Source organism: Catharus ustulatus, chromosome 13 (genome assembly GCF_009819885.2).
Source record: "Catharus ustulatus isolate bCatUst1 chromosome 13, bCatUst1.pri.v2, whole genome shotgun sequence".
NCBI lineage: Eukaryota > Metazoa > Chordata > Aves > Passeriformes > Turdidae > Catharus > Catharus ustulatus.
The window spans coordinates 7,288,448-7,307,005 of NC_046233.1; the positions used below are offsets into that span (position 1 = coordinate 7,288,448).

Genomic DNA, 18,558 nt, shown 5'->3' on the forward strand with positions numbered 1-18,558 from the left:
GCTGGAGATGCTGCTGGATGCTTTGGGAGCGCTGGTGTTTGGGTTGCAATTTGGGTTGCCCAAAAAAAAAAATTAAAAATAGGCAGAGGGAAGGCTCGTGCACGATGCTGGCTGAAAGGGGGAGCGGAGAAATGCCTCTGTAGGGTTAATTTATTGCTTCGTGCTGCCCTGTGTTTGGCTGGGACCTATGCAAATACCGACAGGTTTTGGGTAGGGATTTGGGTCTCTTCCAGCAGACAGAGCCCTGCTGTGCTGCTCCAGCCTGAGCCCTGTGCCTGGAGGAATTAGGGAGCAGTGGTAATTCCGTCTTTCCTGCCCCATTACCCAGCTCCATCTGACATCCCTATCCTTTCACTGAACTCCCGGTCTTTGCTCTTTTATCAAGTGCTGAGGTCAAGATTTCTGTGCGAGATGATGCTTTTCTGTGTGTCCAGGATCAGTTCCCATCAAAAACAGCTCCTGGGACTGGAACTGCTCCAGTGGTTTAGGGAGTGTGGGCAATGAGTGTGGGCAATGAGTGCTCTCAAGGCTGGTGGGTGGTAGGAGGACAAAGAGATTCTGAGCAGGAGGAGCTCTCCCATGCAGTGCCAAGAGGGTGCTGTGTCAGCCTTCAAACACATGGCAGGTTTTGGCAGAGGCAGTTCAGACCAGACACCAAAATTATTCCTTTCATTCTGTGTTTTTTTCCATTTTTCGCCCCTGCATGTGGTACCTCAGCCTGACTGGAGCAGGACACACAAGTTTAGCTTCATTTCCCCAATCTCAGTAGTGCTGGGAAATGGGGTTTATAATCCTGTGTAAGCCAGCCAGAGCTGCAGGAGGCCAGGGGGGGCTGTGCCCTTTCTCAGCTGCTTCCCAGTACACAGGGAAATGTGATGGGAAGCAGCAGGAGGCAAAGCCAGGCTGGTCACACAGTGGTACCTGACTGAAACATCCCAGACAGAAAAGGAAATGTAGGAATGGCTGAGGGGGCTCCAGCCACTTCCTTGCAACAAACTTTTTAGTTTTACAGAGCCTGTTAACTTCTTCAGCAAATAAATTTAAAGGCAGCAAAGAGGTCACCAAGCAGCATGTAGTGCCAGTCCTTAACTGTGGTGTAATCAGCCCTGAAAAGAAACAGCTCCTGCCCCATCCTTTTGTAGAATCTTAGAATCATTGACTTGAGAAAGACCTCCAAAATCATGAAGTCCAAATTTTGCCATCTCTCCCCTAGTTTTGCAACTTTTCTAAGCACTTTGGAGAGGTGCCTGCCTCCACCCTGCCAAGCTCTTGATCAGATACAAATACTGATGTTTTCTGAAGTTTTCCAGGACTCCCCATTGCACTGGGGAAATTTTGAACATATTATGGAGATTTTTTTTTTTTTCCAAGAGAACTTTACTAAGAGGATGGACTGGAGGTTTCCTCACCATCATAAGTACTCATTAGGAACCATGAACAGGAAAATCCAGGAGCTGCCCAATGTGAGCTTGCCCCTTTGGCTGATTCCAAGCATTTTTTCCAAGCACTTCTTATTTTGTTCTAGTGTTCACAGTGAAATGCCATAGGCACTATCCATGAGGAGGCACAGATTGCATTGGTATTGTCTGGGCAGGGAGCAGCAATGAACCCTAATTGACATGGAAGGCAGGATATAAATAACATCTCAGTGCTGTCTTGTTCTTGATTTCTTATCTTTAAAGGGAATCTGTCAAGAGGGTTTGGGGTTTTTTAATTGTTCCTTCTTGTTGTTGTTGTTGTTGCTGTTGTTGTTTAGAAAAAAGTGTTGGTCTTGACAAAGACAAGGAATATGAAACTTACTGGAAGCCATTTACTGCTCTGTTGGTGTGTCATCATTAATCACCTGTTCTCAGTGCCCTCACCAAGGAGAAGAAAGTCAATAGAAAGGGCCTTGCTAATGTCAAAATAAAACTCAGGCTGGAGTCACAAAGAAAAAGGGAAAATTGGGAGAAGGAAAGGTTTTTTTCTTAAATATGAGCCTCTGTGGAAGGACAATTTACAGCTCTGGAAGCTGCTGTGCAACTTCTGAATCTTTGACATTTGCCTTTTGGGGGGAAATTGTGCCATTCTTGCCTGATTTGAATTGCAGAATTACCCAAGGCATGTTTCAGCATTCATGGCATGGGGGGGTACATTTCATCTGTGTCAGATTGTTATTTTTAAAAAAGAAGAAAACAATCAATGCTTTTGCAAAGCAATGCCTTTGGGGTTATTTTAATTATTGTTATTGCTCTTCTAAAACAGTTTCAGAAGTGCTTGAAATGATCCTTAATTTGAACTGCCAGGAAAACAGTTCAGAATTTGGGAAATGAGGCAAAAGAGACAAATATTGTCAAATGCCTGACTTGTTTTTCAGATTTTGCTATCAATAGCTGTTATAGCCTGGCCCCACTGTTTTGTGTGAGATTTAAATCAGTCTTGAACGTGAGATTTCATGCAAGATCTGTCACTGCATTAAAAGGAAAAATAGCCTTTCCATGCTAGCTGAACTGTCTGCTTTCTACATTAATAATGTTTTATAACTTTGGGCTAGCTGATTGGAACCTCTCAGTGTTTCTCTTTAGTTTATCATGGTCTCACTGTCTTTGAGCCTCAATTAATATTTCAATGGAATTATTTTAAATGCCTGTTACCCTTAAAAATACAAATAACCAAACTTTGAATTTCTGATGATGGCAAAACGCACAGAGCTGGCTCAGGTTTATTTGGCCACACCACTGTTATTTGCAGACAAACCCAAATCAGGCTGATCTATGCTGGGAAGTGTCGCTCTCTCATCAGCAAGTAATGGTTTTAAACAAGGATGGGCTTTTGATGTGAGAGCTCTTCACTGCCAATGTTAGAAGATGCCTTGATGGCATATGGATGGTTCACCATCTTAAAGTGAAGCATGATCCAATGTACTTTGCAAATTTAGTCTGAAGTATGCATTAAGGAGATGAGACAAGATTAGGCTTGGTTCCTCTCACTCCTTTCAAGGTATGTCCTTTGACTGTGAGGGACCATGAAACAATTCACCCTGTGTTGTTGACCCCTTGCTGGGCTGGAAAATGCCAAACCAGAGAGGAGGGAAGCTTTGAGCATCCTATGACCCCACTCCCACTGTGCTGGAGAGTCCCTCCTTAGGGAGGAGCAGGAAGGTCAGGGTTCAGGCTGCCCCAAAAGGTGGCTAGAGAGTGGTGCCATATTCACACACAATGACCCCCTTTCAGTTTTTACTTATGTAATAGGGAGATAATCAGAGATGGGTAAATATAGCCACTCTGTTTGCTTTCTGGGGAAATCACACTCCAGCAAATTCCTCCAGCCCCTGTAGGATTGCCATGTTTCAGCACAGACCTAGAAGGAGCTTCCACTCCAAGGACTCAAAGCAAGAGAGCAAATAAGGTTGAAAGCACACAAAGCCCTTGGGGTCTTCTGGCAGACTGCAGATTTTGCAATGTTGACTGTTGCCTAAGAGCTCCTAAGTTATTCTTTTGGAATAAATGACGCTTTGTGGAGCTGCCTCTCCTTCCCCATCCCTTTCCCCTTTGCCCCAGTTTTAAATATTTACACCCAACATGATGTGCTCACTGTTGCTCTCCTGGTTTGCTGCTGCTGCCACAGACTGATCTGATTTTTCAATAGTCTCAAATAATTGACAATCCTGGTCCTGAGAGCTAATTACAGAAACAGGGCCATGACAGTGTCTGCATTTTGCAATTAGCTGAACTCACTAAGATCTTCCTAATTGCTGGCCAGCCAGGAGGGCAGGAGGTGCTTCAGGGAGGCTGGAAATGATGTTTGGAGGGTAAAACTCTAACTAGATTAAACAGGCACAGTGTTCCAAGCCTAGGTGACTTCAAACAGTGTTTCTGTGCAGATTGGGATTGTCTGATTGGATGTTTTATCCTTTTCCTTAAGGGGAAGACATTCCCTATATGTTCTATAAAATGATTATTTTCATGCATTTTTCTCCTTGTTAATCCAGTTAGTTGAAAGTGTTAGAAGTCCATTACAGGCAATAACTAAAAGAAAATAGGGTTTTATCTAGACAGCTGCTCTTACACTGATTTATTTTGTTTTGTGCATTTTTCTGAGATGCTCTCCAAGGACAGCCTCACTCCCAGGAACACAGCCTCACAGGCTCGTTTTTCCAAGACAAGCAGAGAAAGAACTGAGTCCTTGAAGTCTCCAGAAGGACCTGGGGAGCACTTGGCTAGCATGGGTTGCTCTTAATATCAGGCAGGACAGTGTTTAAAAAAGAATAAACCTGCAGGGCTGCCTCCACTGCAGTGGTTGCAGAGCTGTGCTCGAGGCTAGGCTGGGTGAAGCTCTAGGAAACCTGCTCTAGTGGAAGGTGTCCTTGCCCATGGCAGGGGGTTGGAATGAGATGATCTCTAAGATCTTTTTCACCCAGACTATTCTATGATGATTCTATGATTCTGTGTGCTCTCATGCAAAGGCAGAGAGCTGTGGAAGGGGCTCCCCCCATACCAACATGCAGCAGTGTGATTTTTGCAAGGGGGATGGTTGAGTTGTTATTCTCTAAACAGCTGTATTTACTAGGGGCTGAAGTAATGAGGGTTGGTCCCTTTCTTCTCCCCTTGCCCTACCTCCTGGCCCAGCATGCCCAATCCTGCATCTTTTGATCCTATCACAGCTGGACCTCACAATTGCCCCATCCCAATACCTGCAACCTTGGTTTCCCCTCTCTGCTGTGGATTTGGGTCAGCACCTCCAGAGGTCAGGAGCAGTTTGGCACAGCAGCATGTGGCACAGCAGGGTCCTGGTGCAAAATTTTCCCCCAGGTGATACCGGTGACAGCTTACAGGGGTTGCTGGGAGGAGGGCTCGCTCTGGGTGTGGATTCATTCACACTGGAGTCCCTGAGCTGCTGTTCCTTGCCCACAGTGCACCAAGACGTGCGGGGAGGCGTCCCGGTTCCGCAAGGTGTTCTGTGTGGATGAGAACAAGCAGCTGCAGAACAGCGCCTACTGCGACGCCAGCAAGCGCCCCCCCGAGATGGAGAGCTGCGGGCTGCCCCCCTGCGAGTACATCTGGATCACGGGAGAGTGGTCAGAGGTGAGCCCCCATCCCCGCCCCTGCACCAGGCCACGCTCTCCTCCTCTCAACACCGCCCTTGCTGAGGTATTGCCACCCAAATCAACAGTGGCAAGGCAGCACTGTGGCTTTTAATTCCTGGTTTTTGGTTTATTTCCGTGTGCAGCCTCCCTGTTGGATAGAAAGGAGCAGCACTGTGGGAGATAACCAGGATATTAAAGACTAAAAGCAGTGTGCTCAGGGTCCTAGCTAATATTATCTGGAGGCAATTTTCTTCCAAAGCACAGTTCATTCAGCAGGCATCCTCTTTGGTTTTCTGCTGGTTTTTTTCATTTATTTAATTAATTGCTTTTATTCCCATCCACTCCTTGGGGGAACCCTGTGTAAGGGTCCAGGTGTGCATCATGGGGGAGAGGCAAGCCTAGAGGTGCCCATGGGGGCACATCCTTCCTCAGTGTAGTCTTTTCAGGGGCAAGGACCCAGAGTGAGGGAAGGCAGGACATTCACCCTCACAGCTGGGAGGCAAGGAAAATAGATGAGTTTTCCTCGCAGCGGGCGCCACATGCGGGAGGACTCGGGCTAATCTCAGCCTGTTTCCTTCTGCAGCCAGTGAAGGATTGCTTTCCAGTTGGAGAAACAGCAGAGGGAAATGACAAGGCAGATGCTGACACAGCACTGATTAAAAAGAAGGAGCAAGAAAAAGGAAAAAAGGACTGAGGGGGAGGAGAGACAAGCCACCTGAGATAGCACAAGGAGGGAGAACTGTGGAGATGTGAGAGTACCTCAGAGCAGCTTGGTCTCTTGAGTGGTTTCTTAAGGGAGATATTGAGGTGCCTGTCAGGCTGGAGCTCTGTCTGCTCCTTGTCCAGGCACGCTCTACCCACTCCCAATGCCTGGGAGACCACCTGGGAGGACATGACAGGGAGATGAAGAGGGCTTACAGAGCCAGAGTTTGGCTCTTCCCAGGTCCCACTCAGCCCTTTAATGAGGAGGGCAGAAGTGCTGTTTATTCTCTAATTACAATGAAAATTTTCTCATTCTTCTAGCTGCTGACAAGTACCTGCAATTCAGGGTCAACCTTGACCATTTTCTATCTCTGTGTATCCCATGGCAAAAAAAAACCACCAAACCAAACAACTAATAGAGACATTTCCGAATTCCCAGGGATCTTCTTATTTCTTTGTGCTTGGGCAGAAATAACACATGCCTGGGAGCCAGGCTGGGGTAGGGAGTCCTGGAGCAGCTGTAGATCCAGCCTAGAGAGGAACTGGGTGCTCAAAGATGATGTCAGGTACCAGCCCACTTGTAGTAACCACTTACAATATTCATGACTGGCTTAAACAGATACCAGTAATCCCTTGAAGCAGTTTCCTGTGTTAAAAGCTGCCAGGCCTGGTTTCCTCCCCTCCCATTTTGGGCAGCCTTCCTGAAGTGGAAGCAGTGCTCACAGATATTTCCTCTGCCCGCAGTGCTCGGTCACGTGCGGCAAGGGCTACAGGCAGCGCCTCGTGTCCTGCAGTGAGATTTACACCGGGAAGGACCACTATGAGTATGGCTACCAGAACATGGTCAACTGTCCTGGCACACAGCCCCCCAACATCCAGCCCTGCTACCTCGGAGAGTGCCCCATCTCGGCCTCCTGGCGCGTCGGCAACTGGGGAAGTGTAAGTTGGGCGACTTCTTTTTTGGCCAAAAAGACTGGAACAGCCTGGGGTTTTTCAGACCAAAGGTTTGGCAGGGGGATGTTTTAGAGCTGCTTAGATTAATGCATTGAATATTCTGGAGCAGCAGCAAGTGTGTGTAGGGCTCCATACTTCAGATTGAACCCCCTTCATATGGGGGAGTCCCAGCAGCTGCAAGTAGAGTCATTCATGAAAATTGGGGTGTAGACAACATTTGTGGCTGTGTTGATGGCCATGCTGAAAGCTTAGTCAGAGAGTGGGGTCATTGCAGAACACAAGGGTTTGAAAGCTTTGTGCTAGAAGATTGGTGGTTTACTGGCAACTTCAATTGATCCCACTTGGCCACGTGTATGAGAAAGACTTGGGAGCCAGCTGAAACACTGATCATTTGAGCCTCAGAAGAATTCTTTTCTTCTTTTTTCTCCCCCTCCTTCTCACAAATGCTGGGACAGGTCAGGGGAAAGAACTTGGCCTTTCTGCTAAAGTTATTTGTGTTGGGCTTCTTCTGGGACCTGAACTACAAGATCAAATTTTAGTTAAGGTGATAACATTTCACTTCTTAGGGCTTCTGACATTCTTTGAAATGTGATGTTTCTCCCATAAACTTGATTTATTAACCCAGCTCAGGCATTTGTAGGAATTTGTCAAACCTTTACAAGGTGATGAGTGTCAAGCCAAGTAAAACGTAATAGAAGTTGTCAAGGTAACTGGCAAAACTATTTGAAACCTAAGTTCCTCCTTCCCCATAGGAAGCTTCAGATCCTCCCTGTCATTCAGCACAGAGGAGTTAGAGCAAAGAGCTCAGCCTCAATTAATTGGTATCTTCCCTCAGAATTTAAGTGCAAAACACCCAAGTCATTAATCCAACTTCACTGCAAAGAGCATTCATTTCAGAGAGCAAGACCTTTCTCCTCACTTTGGGCTGCTAAATGTCCCAGTGACCACCAAGTGCCATGACCCTTGTCAGCTGTGTTTTTGAAAGGGATTTAATGTAAAATGCCATCACCTTTGATGGACAGAGTCCTACTCAGCACTTAGCTAGGTTTTATGGAACTGGACTTGATAAAGAGTAAATGCCCAAGATGTGATTGCCATGAGCCATTGAAGACCATCTTCTTCATGGTGTATTCCTTTAGAATAATCATTTCTAAATGGATGAGCAACTTCATTTTCTTTATAGCCTAACCTGGTAGCTGTGGAAAGAGCTGATTTTCAGTACTTGAAAGAACAAGTCATGGATGGGGAGCAAGATGCTCCCATCTCCCATGGCCCACACGCAGTAGCTGGATGCTCTGCTGCTTAATAGCTCCAGTAACTTGTGCAGTTTCAGCCTTAGGATTGCCCTTGGTCTGGGTGGTTTGAGGATGACCCAGTGTTTGCACAGATGTAGCCATTTTCCCAGCAGGTGAGGGGAGAGAAAATTTCAAGGCTCCTTTTTTTTTTTTTTTTTGTGCAATTGGCATAGAAAACAACAATCTTCCTAATGTGAAAAATAAGCAATTTCACTTGAGCACGTGGTTCACTTTAACCCACTGCCTCATCCAGCCAAGTGTGCAAATACTGAGCAAACTATGGTAGTCCTGAAGTAATCAATGGTAATAAGGAAGGGATTAATTACCAAAGGGACTACTCATTTGATTAAAATTAGGCCTGTGTTTGAACACTTCACAGGACTGCAGTCTTTGCTGCTGTCTCTTGGTACAAGGGAAACCATCTGTCTCTGTTCTTTCTTCTGGAGCCCATAAACCCTTGAGATAACCCAGGAATCTCTGTCTTGTGCCCCACAGTGCTCTGTCACCTGTGGAGTTGGGGTCATGCACCGCTCGGTGCAGTGTTTGACCAACGACGACCAGGTCAGCAGCTTGTGCCATGTGGACCTGAAACCTGAAGAGAGGAGGACATGCCACAATGTCCATGACTGTAAGTCTGCAGATTTACACCTGCTTTTGCCTTTCTCATGGCTTCAGCATCTTTTCCCATCAAACTCCTAGAGATCTGCAGTATTTCCAAGCATTGGGAGCCATCCAAGTAAAAAGCACTAAGACACTTGAGGGAAACCTGTTAAAAATAAAAAAGATGTTTTGATGCTTTGGAAGCCTCAGAGTGTTCCAAAATAAATTTTGATGCATAGTTATTCAGTGACTACAAGCATTTCTGTTTTGTTTCAGGTGAATTACCAAGGAATTGCAAAGATGTTAAACATCTCGAAGGTGTCACTGAGGATGGTGAATATTTCCTGCAAGTCAAAGGAAAGACATTAAAGGTGCATTTCAGCAACAGAAGGATAGTTAATGGGTTTTCTAAAGGTTCAAGAGGACCCTGCATGTGGTCTTCACTTCCACTCTTGGATTTTCTGCCTTTGGTTGTCTCAGTGATGCCTTTGCACATGACACAGTTCTGCTTCTGTCTCTCAGGTGTATTGTTCTGGGATGCAGACTGACAGCCCAAAGGAGTATGTGACCCTTGTAAACGGGGATGCAGAGAATTTTTCAGAGGTGTATGGATACAGGTAAGATATCCTGTAATCATGAACCTCCCAGTGTTTTTGTTTTCCATGGCAATATTTCCTGGTCATGAGTAGAAAGGGTTTTCTTTTGATTTAGATTGCATAACCCGACCGAGTGTCCGTATAACGGGAGCAGACGAGAAGACTGCCAGTGTAGGAAAGATTACACAGCAGCTGGGTTTTCCACCTTCAGCAAAGTAAGGCTGGACCTGAACACTATGCAAATAATAAGTGAGTAAAAACAGGGCCTTGCCATTAAAAAAAAAATGTTTATTTTACAGAAAAATAACTGTAACTACAAGCAAGTAGTAGTATTTTAGTGAACAATATTCTTGAGAATTCCTGTTAAAAGCTGCTTTTAGACTTGGTCACCTGTTTGCTGCTTTAGCTTTGGAGACTGCAACTTGAATACATCAGAGATGGTTGTGTTATTTCTCAGTAAAAAAGGAAAATACTAAGGCAATTGCTGCTGTATCTGCTCTGCAGAATGAGTATTTGCATGCTCCCAGCAGCCCAGTGTATTTTGTGAAGGATTTTAATATTTTTCATTTGGTTCCCTCTTTTCAGACTGGACTCAGACACAAATCCTAACCAGGGAGGAGCTGCCCCAGCCCCTCACTCCCCTCCATTTTACTCAGAGGGGTGTCAGGAGCTCCCAATGCAGGGATGAGGGGATGCCGTTCCCAGTTGTTAGAACAGAGAAGTCTCTTGGCAGAGCCAGACCATGGGGAAATAACTTGTCTTGAGGGCTGGGGACATGGATTTGCAATGGAGAAAGAGAGTATAGCTGTGCAGTAGGAGTAACACAGTCTCTTTTGTCATTCCTGTGAGCTGGGAGCCCATCCCACCACCAGAGATCCTGTAGCATTCCATGGGGTTATGGTTTCAGTCCCCCTGACTCCACTGCTGTCAGCTTCCAGCAAATGTTTTAAAAATACAACATATTGTTGGGAGTTCATTCATTAAATAGCCAAGTGGTTTTTTAGCAAATCAAAATACTTCCCTGTAAAATGACTCTTTATCTGATAAGTGCGTTTTATCACTTAATTTTCAAGACCTCCCAGTCTATCAATCTGTAAAAAGCAGCTAATAATCTGTAAAAGCTCCTAGGTAAAGATCTCAAAGAAACCACCCTCTGGGAATTTGATACCAGCTCCCTTTGAATTTCAAAAGGAGCTGGGCACCTACCTCTGTCAGGCAGGAGCTATCTCACATCCCCATCTAAATGAGTCTCAGTTACTTCAGATCCCTCCAGAGCAAAATACTCCAATTCCCTTTGAAAACCCGACCCCTGGGCTGGGGCAGCCAGGAGAGCAGGGATGTTGTTTGCTTTTGTTTAAAAGAGAGATTTAGAAGGTGCTGTAGCCTTCTCCAAAGTGGGGAAGTTTTTGATAGCAAAATAAACCACAAGTCAAGGGTTTGAGTTTTGTTTTTATTTATACCTTGTTCCTAAATCACCAACAGATTTAAACTGAGCTGTAAGCCCTGAGTGTAAGTGTCCTGTTAAATTCAATGCTCATATATTTGGAATGACATGTAGGATGAATCAGGAGATTTAATATTAAAAATTATGGTGATCTTGATTTCATATAAATATAGTAGTCTTGACTTCATGCATTAATGTGGGAAGCCAGCTTTGGTGAATTTAAACATTAGTGAAGAACATGTTTACATTTATTTTGTCTCTCTCCCTGCATCTTTCTTTCCATGTTATTCACCAACTCTTCTCCACAGCAACTGATTTACAGTTTGCACAGACACATGATGGACGACCTGTTCCTTATGCCACTGCTGGGGACTGCTACAGTGCTGCCAAATGCCCGCAGGTATTTGACAAGAGCATTTAACAGGAATTGGTGCCATTTGTTATGTTCAGGCCCTCTATTAATTACTGCTGATCACAGCAGCCCAACTTCAGTGAGTGGCACATTCTTATCTCAGCGGTCTGAAACTTTTCCCTTTGTGAAAATGGAGAAAGTGATGGGGAAAAGTTTCCTTTGTGAACTTGAAGAAAGTGGTTTCTATTTTACATGTTATCAGGCCGGTGGCTGGCAAAGAGACATTCCCTAGGGCATTCCCAGTAAAGGAAAAAAGGAAGAAGGAAGAGGCTGTGGGGGGAGAACTGGGTTTTATCTGCATGGTTGAAAACAGGGGGATCAGTCCATGATAGGACTTGGTGGAAATGCTGGGCAGAGAGAGCAGTAGGGAGCAGATGCTTTTCAAAAGTCTGTAGGAGACAAATAACACTGTGTTAGAGATGGCTTGCTGTATGTTCCCAGCACACCTACTTTTTGTGGGGCTGGGGATGGTAGGTGATCTGTTTGGATAGTCCAAGGTATTGGGTGGGCATTATTGGCAAGGGGCATTAACGGGCAAACCTCTCCATCTCCTTCCCTGCCTGCTTTCAGAGCTGACACTTTCCTGCACAGCTCAGCAGCTTAGGGATTGACTCCTTACCTCAGGAATGCTCATAAATGTTAATATCCATCCACCTGACCCAGACAGTTTGCTCCTCACAGAAAATCAGCATTCCCAAGGCAGCAAGTGCAAGGAGCAAAGCTAACAGCTGCCTGGTACTGCCTGGCTGTGCTGGGCTGTGGGGATGTGTCCAAAGGATCCCTCCGTGGGTCCAGAAATCAGGACTGGAGTCTGCCATGGGGTTGAGGGGAGGGCTGGGGGGCTCAGCATTGGATGCTAGCATAGCCCTTCACTTTCCACCCATCTTTTTCGTTTTGAGAAAGGGTAGAATTAAGTGTTTTAAAGAAATAAGCCAATGGAAGAGTTTCTATTTCACTAGTGTTGGTGGGGGGGGGGTGAAAACAGTGGAAAATAAGGAAAACAAGGACAAGTGTGCCCTCTCCAGTTGAGGAGGGAGCAGTGACAGCAGCTGCAGCACATCCCTGAGGTTCCTTCCCATCAGCTGCTGGAGCAGTCAGGCTCTGCAGTTTGCCATGGGAAAGCCAACAATGCCCTCAGCCGGCAGAGAAGCAGCAGTGCAAAACCAGGAAAAAACAGTGCAAAACCGGGGTAAAGCAAGTGAAAACCTGGGGAAAAAAGGCAGTTCAAAAGCAATGAAACCCCTCCTTCTCTGCAGCCACCAAGGAGAGGAAATTCCTAATGTGAGCCATGCTGTGATTTGTACAGTGATCATGAGCAATGGAAAACAAGGAAAACATTGCTGTCAAATCCTGTTAGAGAAGCAACACTTTGGCATGCCAGGAGTCTGGATCACAGCATTTTGGGATAACCAGGCTCTTCTTGTTTTTCAGGGTCGCTTCAGCATAGACCTGTATGGGACAGGCCTGTCCCTATTGGCAACAGCCAAGTGGCTCTCACAAGGGAATTACGCGGTGTCGGAAATTCAGAAATCCCCAGTAAGTTGTAACTTTACTTATGGCTATACCTGCTCATCAGAAGTTTTTAATCAGCACATTGCCATTCATGGCAACATCTTCCAATAGAGACTAACAAAAACTGAACATCTGACATTAAAGTGTTGCATGCAACTGTAGTGGGGTGAGGCCCTCACGGGTTTAACTTGATCAGACTTATTGCAATTAATTAGTGAGCCTGATTAACTGTGAAGCTGAAAGCACTAAGTGCTGTGGGGCAGACATATCCTTAATCAGTTGCCTGAGATGTCCAGCATGGAGTGTGCATCACAGGGCAGGACAGCAGGACAGGGTCAGAGCAGAGTTGGGTCTGGTGCCAGGCAAGTGCCCCAAGTAGGAGCTGTTCCCAGCACATCTCTGATAAAGCATGGAGGATGTGGACCTTCCTGCTGGTTTGGTCTGGGTTTATTTCCTTGGGAAAGTCTCGAGTCACTGGAGTGTTGCAGAAGCACCATCCCCTGCTGCTGCCTGTGGCTCTGCTGGCTGGAGCCTCGGGGTAAGCCAGGCAGCCCTTCACAATCACTGACAGCCAAATTTGTACTTGTACTGCTTAATTTGCCTGCCTGTTAACACCTCCTGCAGTCACTGTGTGCCTTCACTCTGCTGCTTCTGTGTCATATTCTGAAATGGTAGAAACCCAGGATTGCTTTTTTGGCTGTTACTTCATGTGAGTCATCCCAATTGCCCCCGTTAAAACTCTCCAAAGGAGGTCACCATCATTTAATAAACAGCAACTTGCAAAATATGCTCTCCTGTACTGCTTTCAGTCTCTCCCCTGGTTCTGGGGAGCCTGAGTCTCCTCTGTGCTGGTGCTCTTAGAGGAGAATTAATGCTACAGGTCTGAGCACACTACAGGTGGAAGAAGACCAGCACAGGCCCTGCATGTCAGTTCCAGCAGGTGCTGTTCTATTCTCCTCTTCTAAAAGGAGAGAAGTCAGCTTTGGGGCTGCAGAAAACATCATGGCTGGCAGAATTAAACTTTAAGGAACAGGGGTGCTCAAAAATCCTCCATCACCTGGTGGCATCTGTCAAGTGCTGTTCCAAGGGCGTAATTGCCTGCAGGAGCAGAAGAAAGAACGGTGTAGTGAGAAGAGATGATAGCAGCCTGCTGCAGTCACAGATCAATAATGTCAAGGGCAGGGTGGAGCTCGTTTAAAAATAAATGCTTTGTGCAAGCTTGTTGTGTGCTTAAGTCCAATTTTCTGGTAATTGAGGGTTGAATTCCCCTCAAGGACTGTCTGTCCATTGTAATGACCAAGAGGAGAAAGACTCTGCAGAGGTGAGATAAGGAAGGCCAGATGGAGGTATTTATCTCCTGACTCAAGCCCAGATGTGCACCCTGCTTTCTGGGCTCACCTGGAGACCAGGTTAACCTCAGGACCACTCCATACTTACCCCTTTTGCTGTGGGAAGGAGAGGAGGGTTGGCATCTCATCAAGTGACATCACCTTACCCCATCACTTTCCCTCCTGTCTTGTCTCTGGAGCCACTCCAGGACTTTCTCTTCCAAGTGGATGTTTCCTGGTATTAACTGCAAATACCCTTTCCATGCCCTTCCCATGCTCAGGCAGAGCTGAGCAGTTATTACTGACCCAGAGTGGTTTTGCTCTTGCATGAGCCAAGTTTTCTACTCATTACTATTATTCACTGTGGGGCAAAAGAAAGCAGATACCCTTGAGATACCCTCCAAATGGCCTTCTCCCTGGGCAGCTTTCAATGCAATAAATCAAAACTACCCTTTCCTATTTGTGTCCACCATCTGACCTGCTAGCACTAAAGAGAATTACATTTGTGTATATTTGAATACAGCAGTGATTTCCTAGATTTATTTTGGCATAGTTTGTTTTCTGATGCACCTTAGAAGCTGTGGCTTGAGCAACTCAGATCTGGCCCTTCTACAGGATGGAATTCCTGAGCTCTTTCTGAGCAGTTATTTCTGATTTTGCCTGCAGGATGGTACCAAAGTAGTGGGAAGATGTGGTGGTTACTGTGGGAAGTGCACTCCATCATCTGGAACAGGCCTCGACATTCAGGTGTTATAGCAGTGGTGAGTTCTCAGCTGCTTCTGCATGAGGGGAAATCTTCCCCAGAATGCCCTGAAGGAGCAGATCAGGCCATGTTTGGACAAAGATATCAAATGCATTGGTGACAGCCACCCACCCCACACAGCATCCCAGTGGGATCCCCTGCTGCCCCAGTAACCCCTGTGGATACAGCACTGTCACCTGGAAACCTCCCCACCTTACTGGCACCACTTCTGCTCTGCTCTTGTGCCATTTTCTCTAGTGACAAGTTCCAGTGGCCAGGATGACTCTAAATGTGCACCTTTTCTCTGTTTTCCAGGTTCTCTGGGAGCAGCCAAGGGAGATGAGAGATGGATGAAGGATAGTGATGCAATACCTCTGCCTTCCACTTTTATATCTGTGTATATGTGTATATAGATTGCATATTCCTAATGTACAGTATAATATTTATGTTTGGGTTTATTTATTTTGATTTAATATTTTTGTACGTAAAATCATTATATTAAGGCTGCTTTTACTATTTTTATTTTTTATTGTTAAATCCTGCAGTCAAACCACTGCATTTTGCATACTCTACATTATATGTAGCATTATGACAAGTGATACTTTATTGTCACTGTGTTCAGTTGTTTACTTTCAGTCAGTAATTTTCCTTCAGTTATGGGCTGCTTTGGCCCTCCACGGTGCTACACAATCTGCATAGGGGTATTTTTGGCATTTCAATCTGTCTTTATGCAAGGAAATTAGACAAGATGTGCTTAAATTTTTATTTTTAGGGATTAGGCTGACAGCACTCAAGGAAAACATGACAATGAATACTGTGCTAGTTGCATCAGCAATCTTTATCTTCTAGGTATGTTTTGAATTTCACATGACCTCTGTGGCCAGTGCTCAAAACACTGGTTTGGTGCTAACATGATATTTATTAATGCTCTGTAGTTTTAGTTAATCCAGTGCCTTTATCATTGAAGAAGGGGATAAAGCAGAAAAATTGTCAGGCAAATCAAATCAATCAAGGTCTACCCCAGGTTTAGGAAAATTCCTGCAGATGGATCTTCAGCTCAAACCCCTTTTTTTTAGGGTTCTGAAGTGAACTCACTTTTTAAAAAAAATGTATCTTTGTCTCCTAATTGCATGTGCCACTGTGCTTCCTGACTCCATCTGGAAGCAGGGTATTAACTCATCCCAGACAGGCTGATCAGGCCATATGTTTCCCTGGGCTGTGTGCTCAGAAGAGATGTAGTTTCTTACAGACTTTGTTACAAAATCCTAGCACGAAGCTGAAAGCATCCCTGTGGTGTTCCCTCCCCATGGGGCTGCTGAGGGCTGTGGGGACAGCACACCCAGGGATGGGGACAGCACACCCAGGGATGGGGACAGCACGCCCAGCCAAGCCACCCCTTCTCTTGGCCAGGGTACTCCCCTGCAGGCACTTGCAGCGTTTCCCCAGCTTCCTACTCACTCCCAGACCATCTGCAAAGGGAGGCTTCACTGCCTCCTTTCAACAAGATCACTCTGTACCTACAGATGATTCTGCCCCCCCTTCAAAAGCAAGCTGCTTTACGCCTACTCCTGTGTTGCTTTGGTTCTTCCTGGTAAGGCATCTGTGCTCCTTGCCTCTCCTCATTCCCATGAACAGCCAGACATTTGCTGTTGGCTTTTTTTTAACCGAGCTGAGGAGCCATGTCCCTTAGGTGTGGTGGCTCCTGCCTGTACATAGCCCTGTGCCTGTGGCATGCCACGCTTTCACAGAGCTTTGTAGCACATGGAACGGGGGTGATGTGACCAGGCTATTGTTGTAGTCTATGACTATGTCCCTTATCTCCTTCTCCACAACTTTACTTAGTGATAGGAAGATGCTGCCCTTTCACCTTATATGTCAAGGCAGCCAGGAGCACAAAGTACAAGGAAAGGAAGCTTTTCAGCACAAAATTACCAGCAGTTTGGAAAACCAAAGAGGCTTATCTGCTGCTCCAGATAACCCTTTCCATTTTGGATGCAAGCAATTACCAAACACAACCTCAGGATCTTGTGTGAGTCTTTTATAGAGCTCCCCAAAGGATGTAATCAGTGTGTTACAAAACAGTCGGATCAATGGTGATAAATGATCTGATCCCTGGATTCATAACCTGTGTGTGCTGGGCTGTGTTCAGCCTTTGGAGTGAAACCTGTCAGCCTGACAATCAGGGATTGACACATTCCTGTCAGCTGGGAGACATCTCACAGGCAAGCAGGGCTGCGGAACTGGTGAAGGAAAGAGGAAAAAGGGAAAGAGAACGAGAAAAAAGGGAATGGGAAAAGGAGTAATAATGGAATAGTGATTTTCTAATGATAATTGCTTATGTATAAATTCTTTAGGGGAAAAGGGAAAATTGCACTATGAACTTTAGAAAGAAATAGTGATGCTTTACCACTGAAGTGAAGTGAATGGCTATTTATAAAAAGAAATACTATTTTGACCCGTACACATTCTTTTCTATTGTATAGTTTCAGAGCAGCTATTAACAGAGCTAACAGAAGCTAAAAAAATACAAAATAAACTATAAGGGAAAAAATAACAGAGCACTGATTCTGACATTCCTTAGCAGTCATCATTAGATAGAACAGATTTTGAGGATCAGAGATAATAGACATTTCTTGTTCAGGAAAGAACTTTGGGTTTTGTATATCAATGCCATTATTTTTCTACAAGCTGGGGTATTTTTTGCAAGCACTTTCCTGTACAATGTTTCTTTTCTTTCTGCTTATACTCAAAAGGAAATGAGAATACCTGTATGACATGTCTGTATGGTCTTGCTGCATTTGCCATCGTATTTCAATACCTGTGTGCTACTATAGAGGCAAAATACTTTGTACACAAGGGAATAATACATTGAATGATTAACATTCCTTTCTGTGCTGGTGTTTATTTCCAAGGTTTGAGTTTGATTGTCCTGTGCAAAAGGAATGAGGGGTGGGAAGAATGTTGTTTATATGGAGCCCTGCCCCAAACCTGTGTTGGAGCCTGTGGACCAGGGACCACCTTGGAGAATGGCCATGATCACCCACTCATGTCCTCCTGGCTGGAGAGACTGATGCTCCCAAATTTCTGTCCAGAGAGCACAGCTCCAAGGTGCATAATACACACAAGCACAAATCAGAGGTGTCCCATGTGTTGTTCAGACATGTCTGGTGTCTGGTGCTGCCTTCAATGACCAGGGACATCCTTTGACATGGCATATAAGGGAGACAAGCAGTTCATTTTGCAAATGTTTTTGAAGGATGAGCTGGGATAATGGGCCTGGTCCACACCATTTACAGTGTTAGGAAAGGAATGTGAAAAAAAAAATCAACTTTTCTAAATTGGAAAAGATAGTATCAAATATACAAAATATACAAAAATTCAGGCAGGAGAAATTTGGTTTAAAAGGAAGCAAATGTAGGAGCTGCCTCACAGGATGGCAATCAAGTGTTGAAGTGCAACAGTCTTACATCACCACTGCCCCAGATACTGCAGGTAAGAGTGAAGCTGAAATTTCTGTGTTCCCTTATATGTTCCTCATGCTTTGTGTCAGAAAATGCTGCAGATCTCTTAGTGCTGGCAGGTCCAGCCTTTTCCAGCGTCTGTGTTTCCAAAGGAGAGAGGATTCCTCCCTTGTGCTGTCTGAAACACTGTCAGGTGCAGAAAGCAGAACATGCAGTGTTTCAAAAGCTCAATTCTTATTTTAAATGACCAATCTCATAAAAGTGTCTTTCTATCATGTATCCTTAATAAATTATTATTACAAAGACTTTAAATGTGAGCTGCTGTGGAACTAACACACAGACCCTGTATTGTATTTACCTTCCAGCCCTGTATAATGAAAGGTCATTTTAACACTTCCAGTGCTTAGGTTCTGTGTGCTTAGTGCCGATGCTCTATGACAATTACAG

General features: G+C 45.1%; 1 protein-coding gene across 6 annotated transcripts in view; it reads left to right on the forward strand.

Moving 5' to 3' along the window:
• The window catches only part of ADAMTS9 (ADAM metallopeptidase with thrombospondin type 1 motif 9), a 79,003-nt gene extending 61,469 nt beyond the window's left edge, over nucleotides 1–17,534 (forward strand). For 5 of the 6 annotated variants that reach the window (XM_033071495.2, XM_033071491.1, XM_033071492.1 and 2 more), the window contains 10 exons: nucleotides 4,893–5,063; nucleotides 6,512–6,706; nucleotides 8,512–8,644; nucleotides 8,893–8,987; nucleotides 9,139–9,233; nucleotides 9,328–9,461; nucleotides 10,965–11,056; nucleotides 12,500–12,604; nucleotides 14,575–14,669; nucleotides 14,966–17,534. In XM_033071495.2, coding sequence (XP_032927386.1) covers nucleotides 4,893–5,063; nucleotides 6,512–6,706; nucleotides 8,512–8,644; nucleotides 8,893–8,987; nucleotides 9,139–9,233; nucleotides 9,328–9,461; nucleotides 10,965–11,056; nucleotides 12,500–12,604; nucleotides 14,575–14,664 — 1,110 coding nt within the window. In that variant the 3' untranslated portion in view covers nucleotides 14,665–14,669; nucleotides 14,966–17,534. Of the gene's footprint in view, nucleotides 1–4,892; nucleotides 5,064–6,511; nucleotides 6,707–8,511; nucleotides 8,645–8,892; nucleotides 8,988–9,138; nucleotides 9,234–9,327; nucleotides 9,462–10,964; nucleotides 11,057–12,499; nucleotides 12,605–14,574; nucleotides 14,670–14,965 lie in introns of those variants that run through there. The other variant, XM_033071494.1, reaches the window with a different exon arrangement.
• The last annotated feature ends 1,024 nt before the right edge of the window (nucleotides 17,535–18,558 follow it).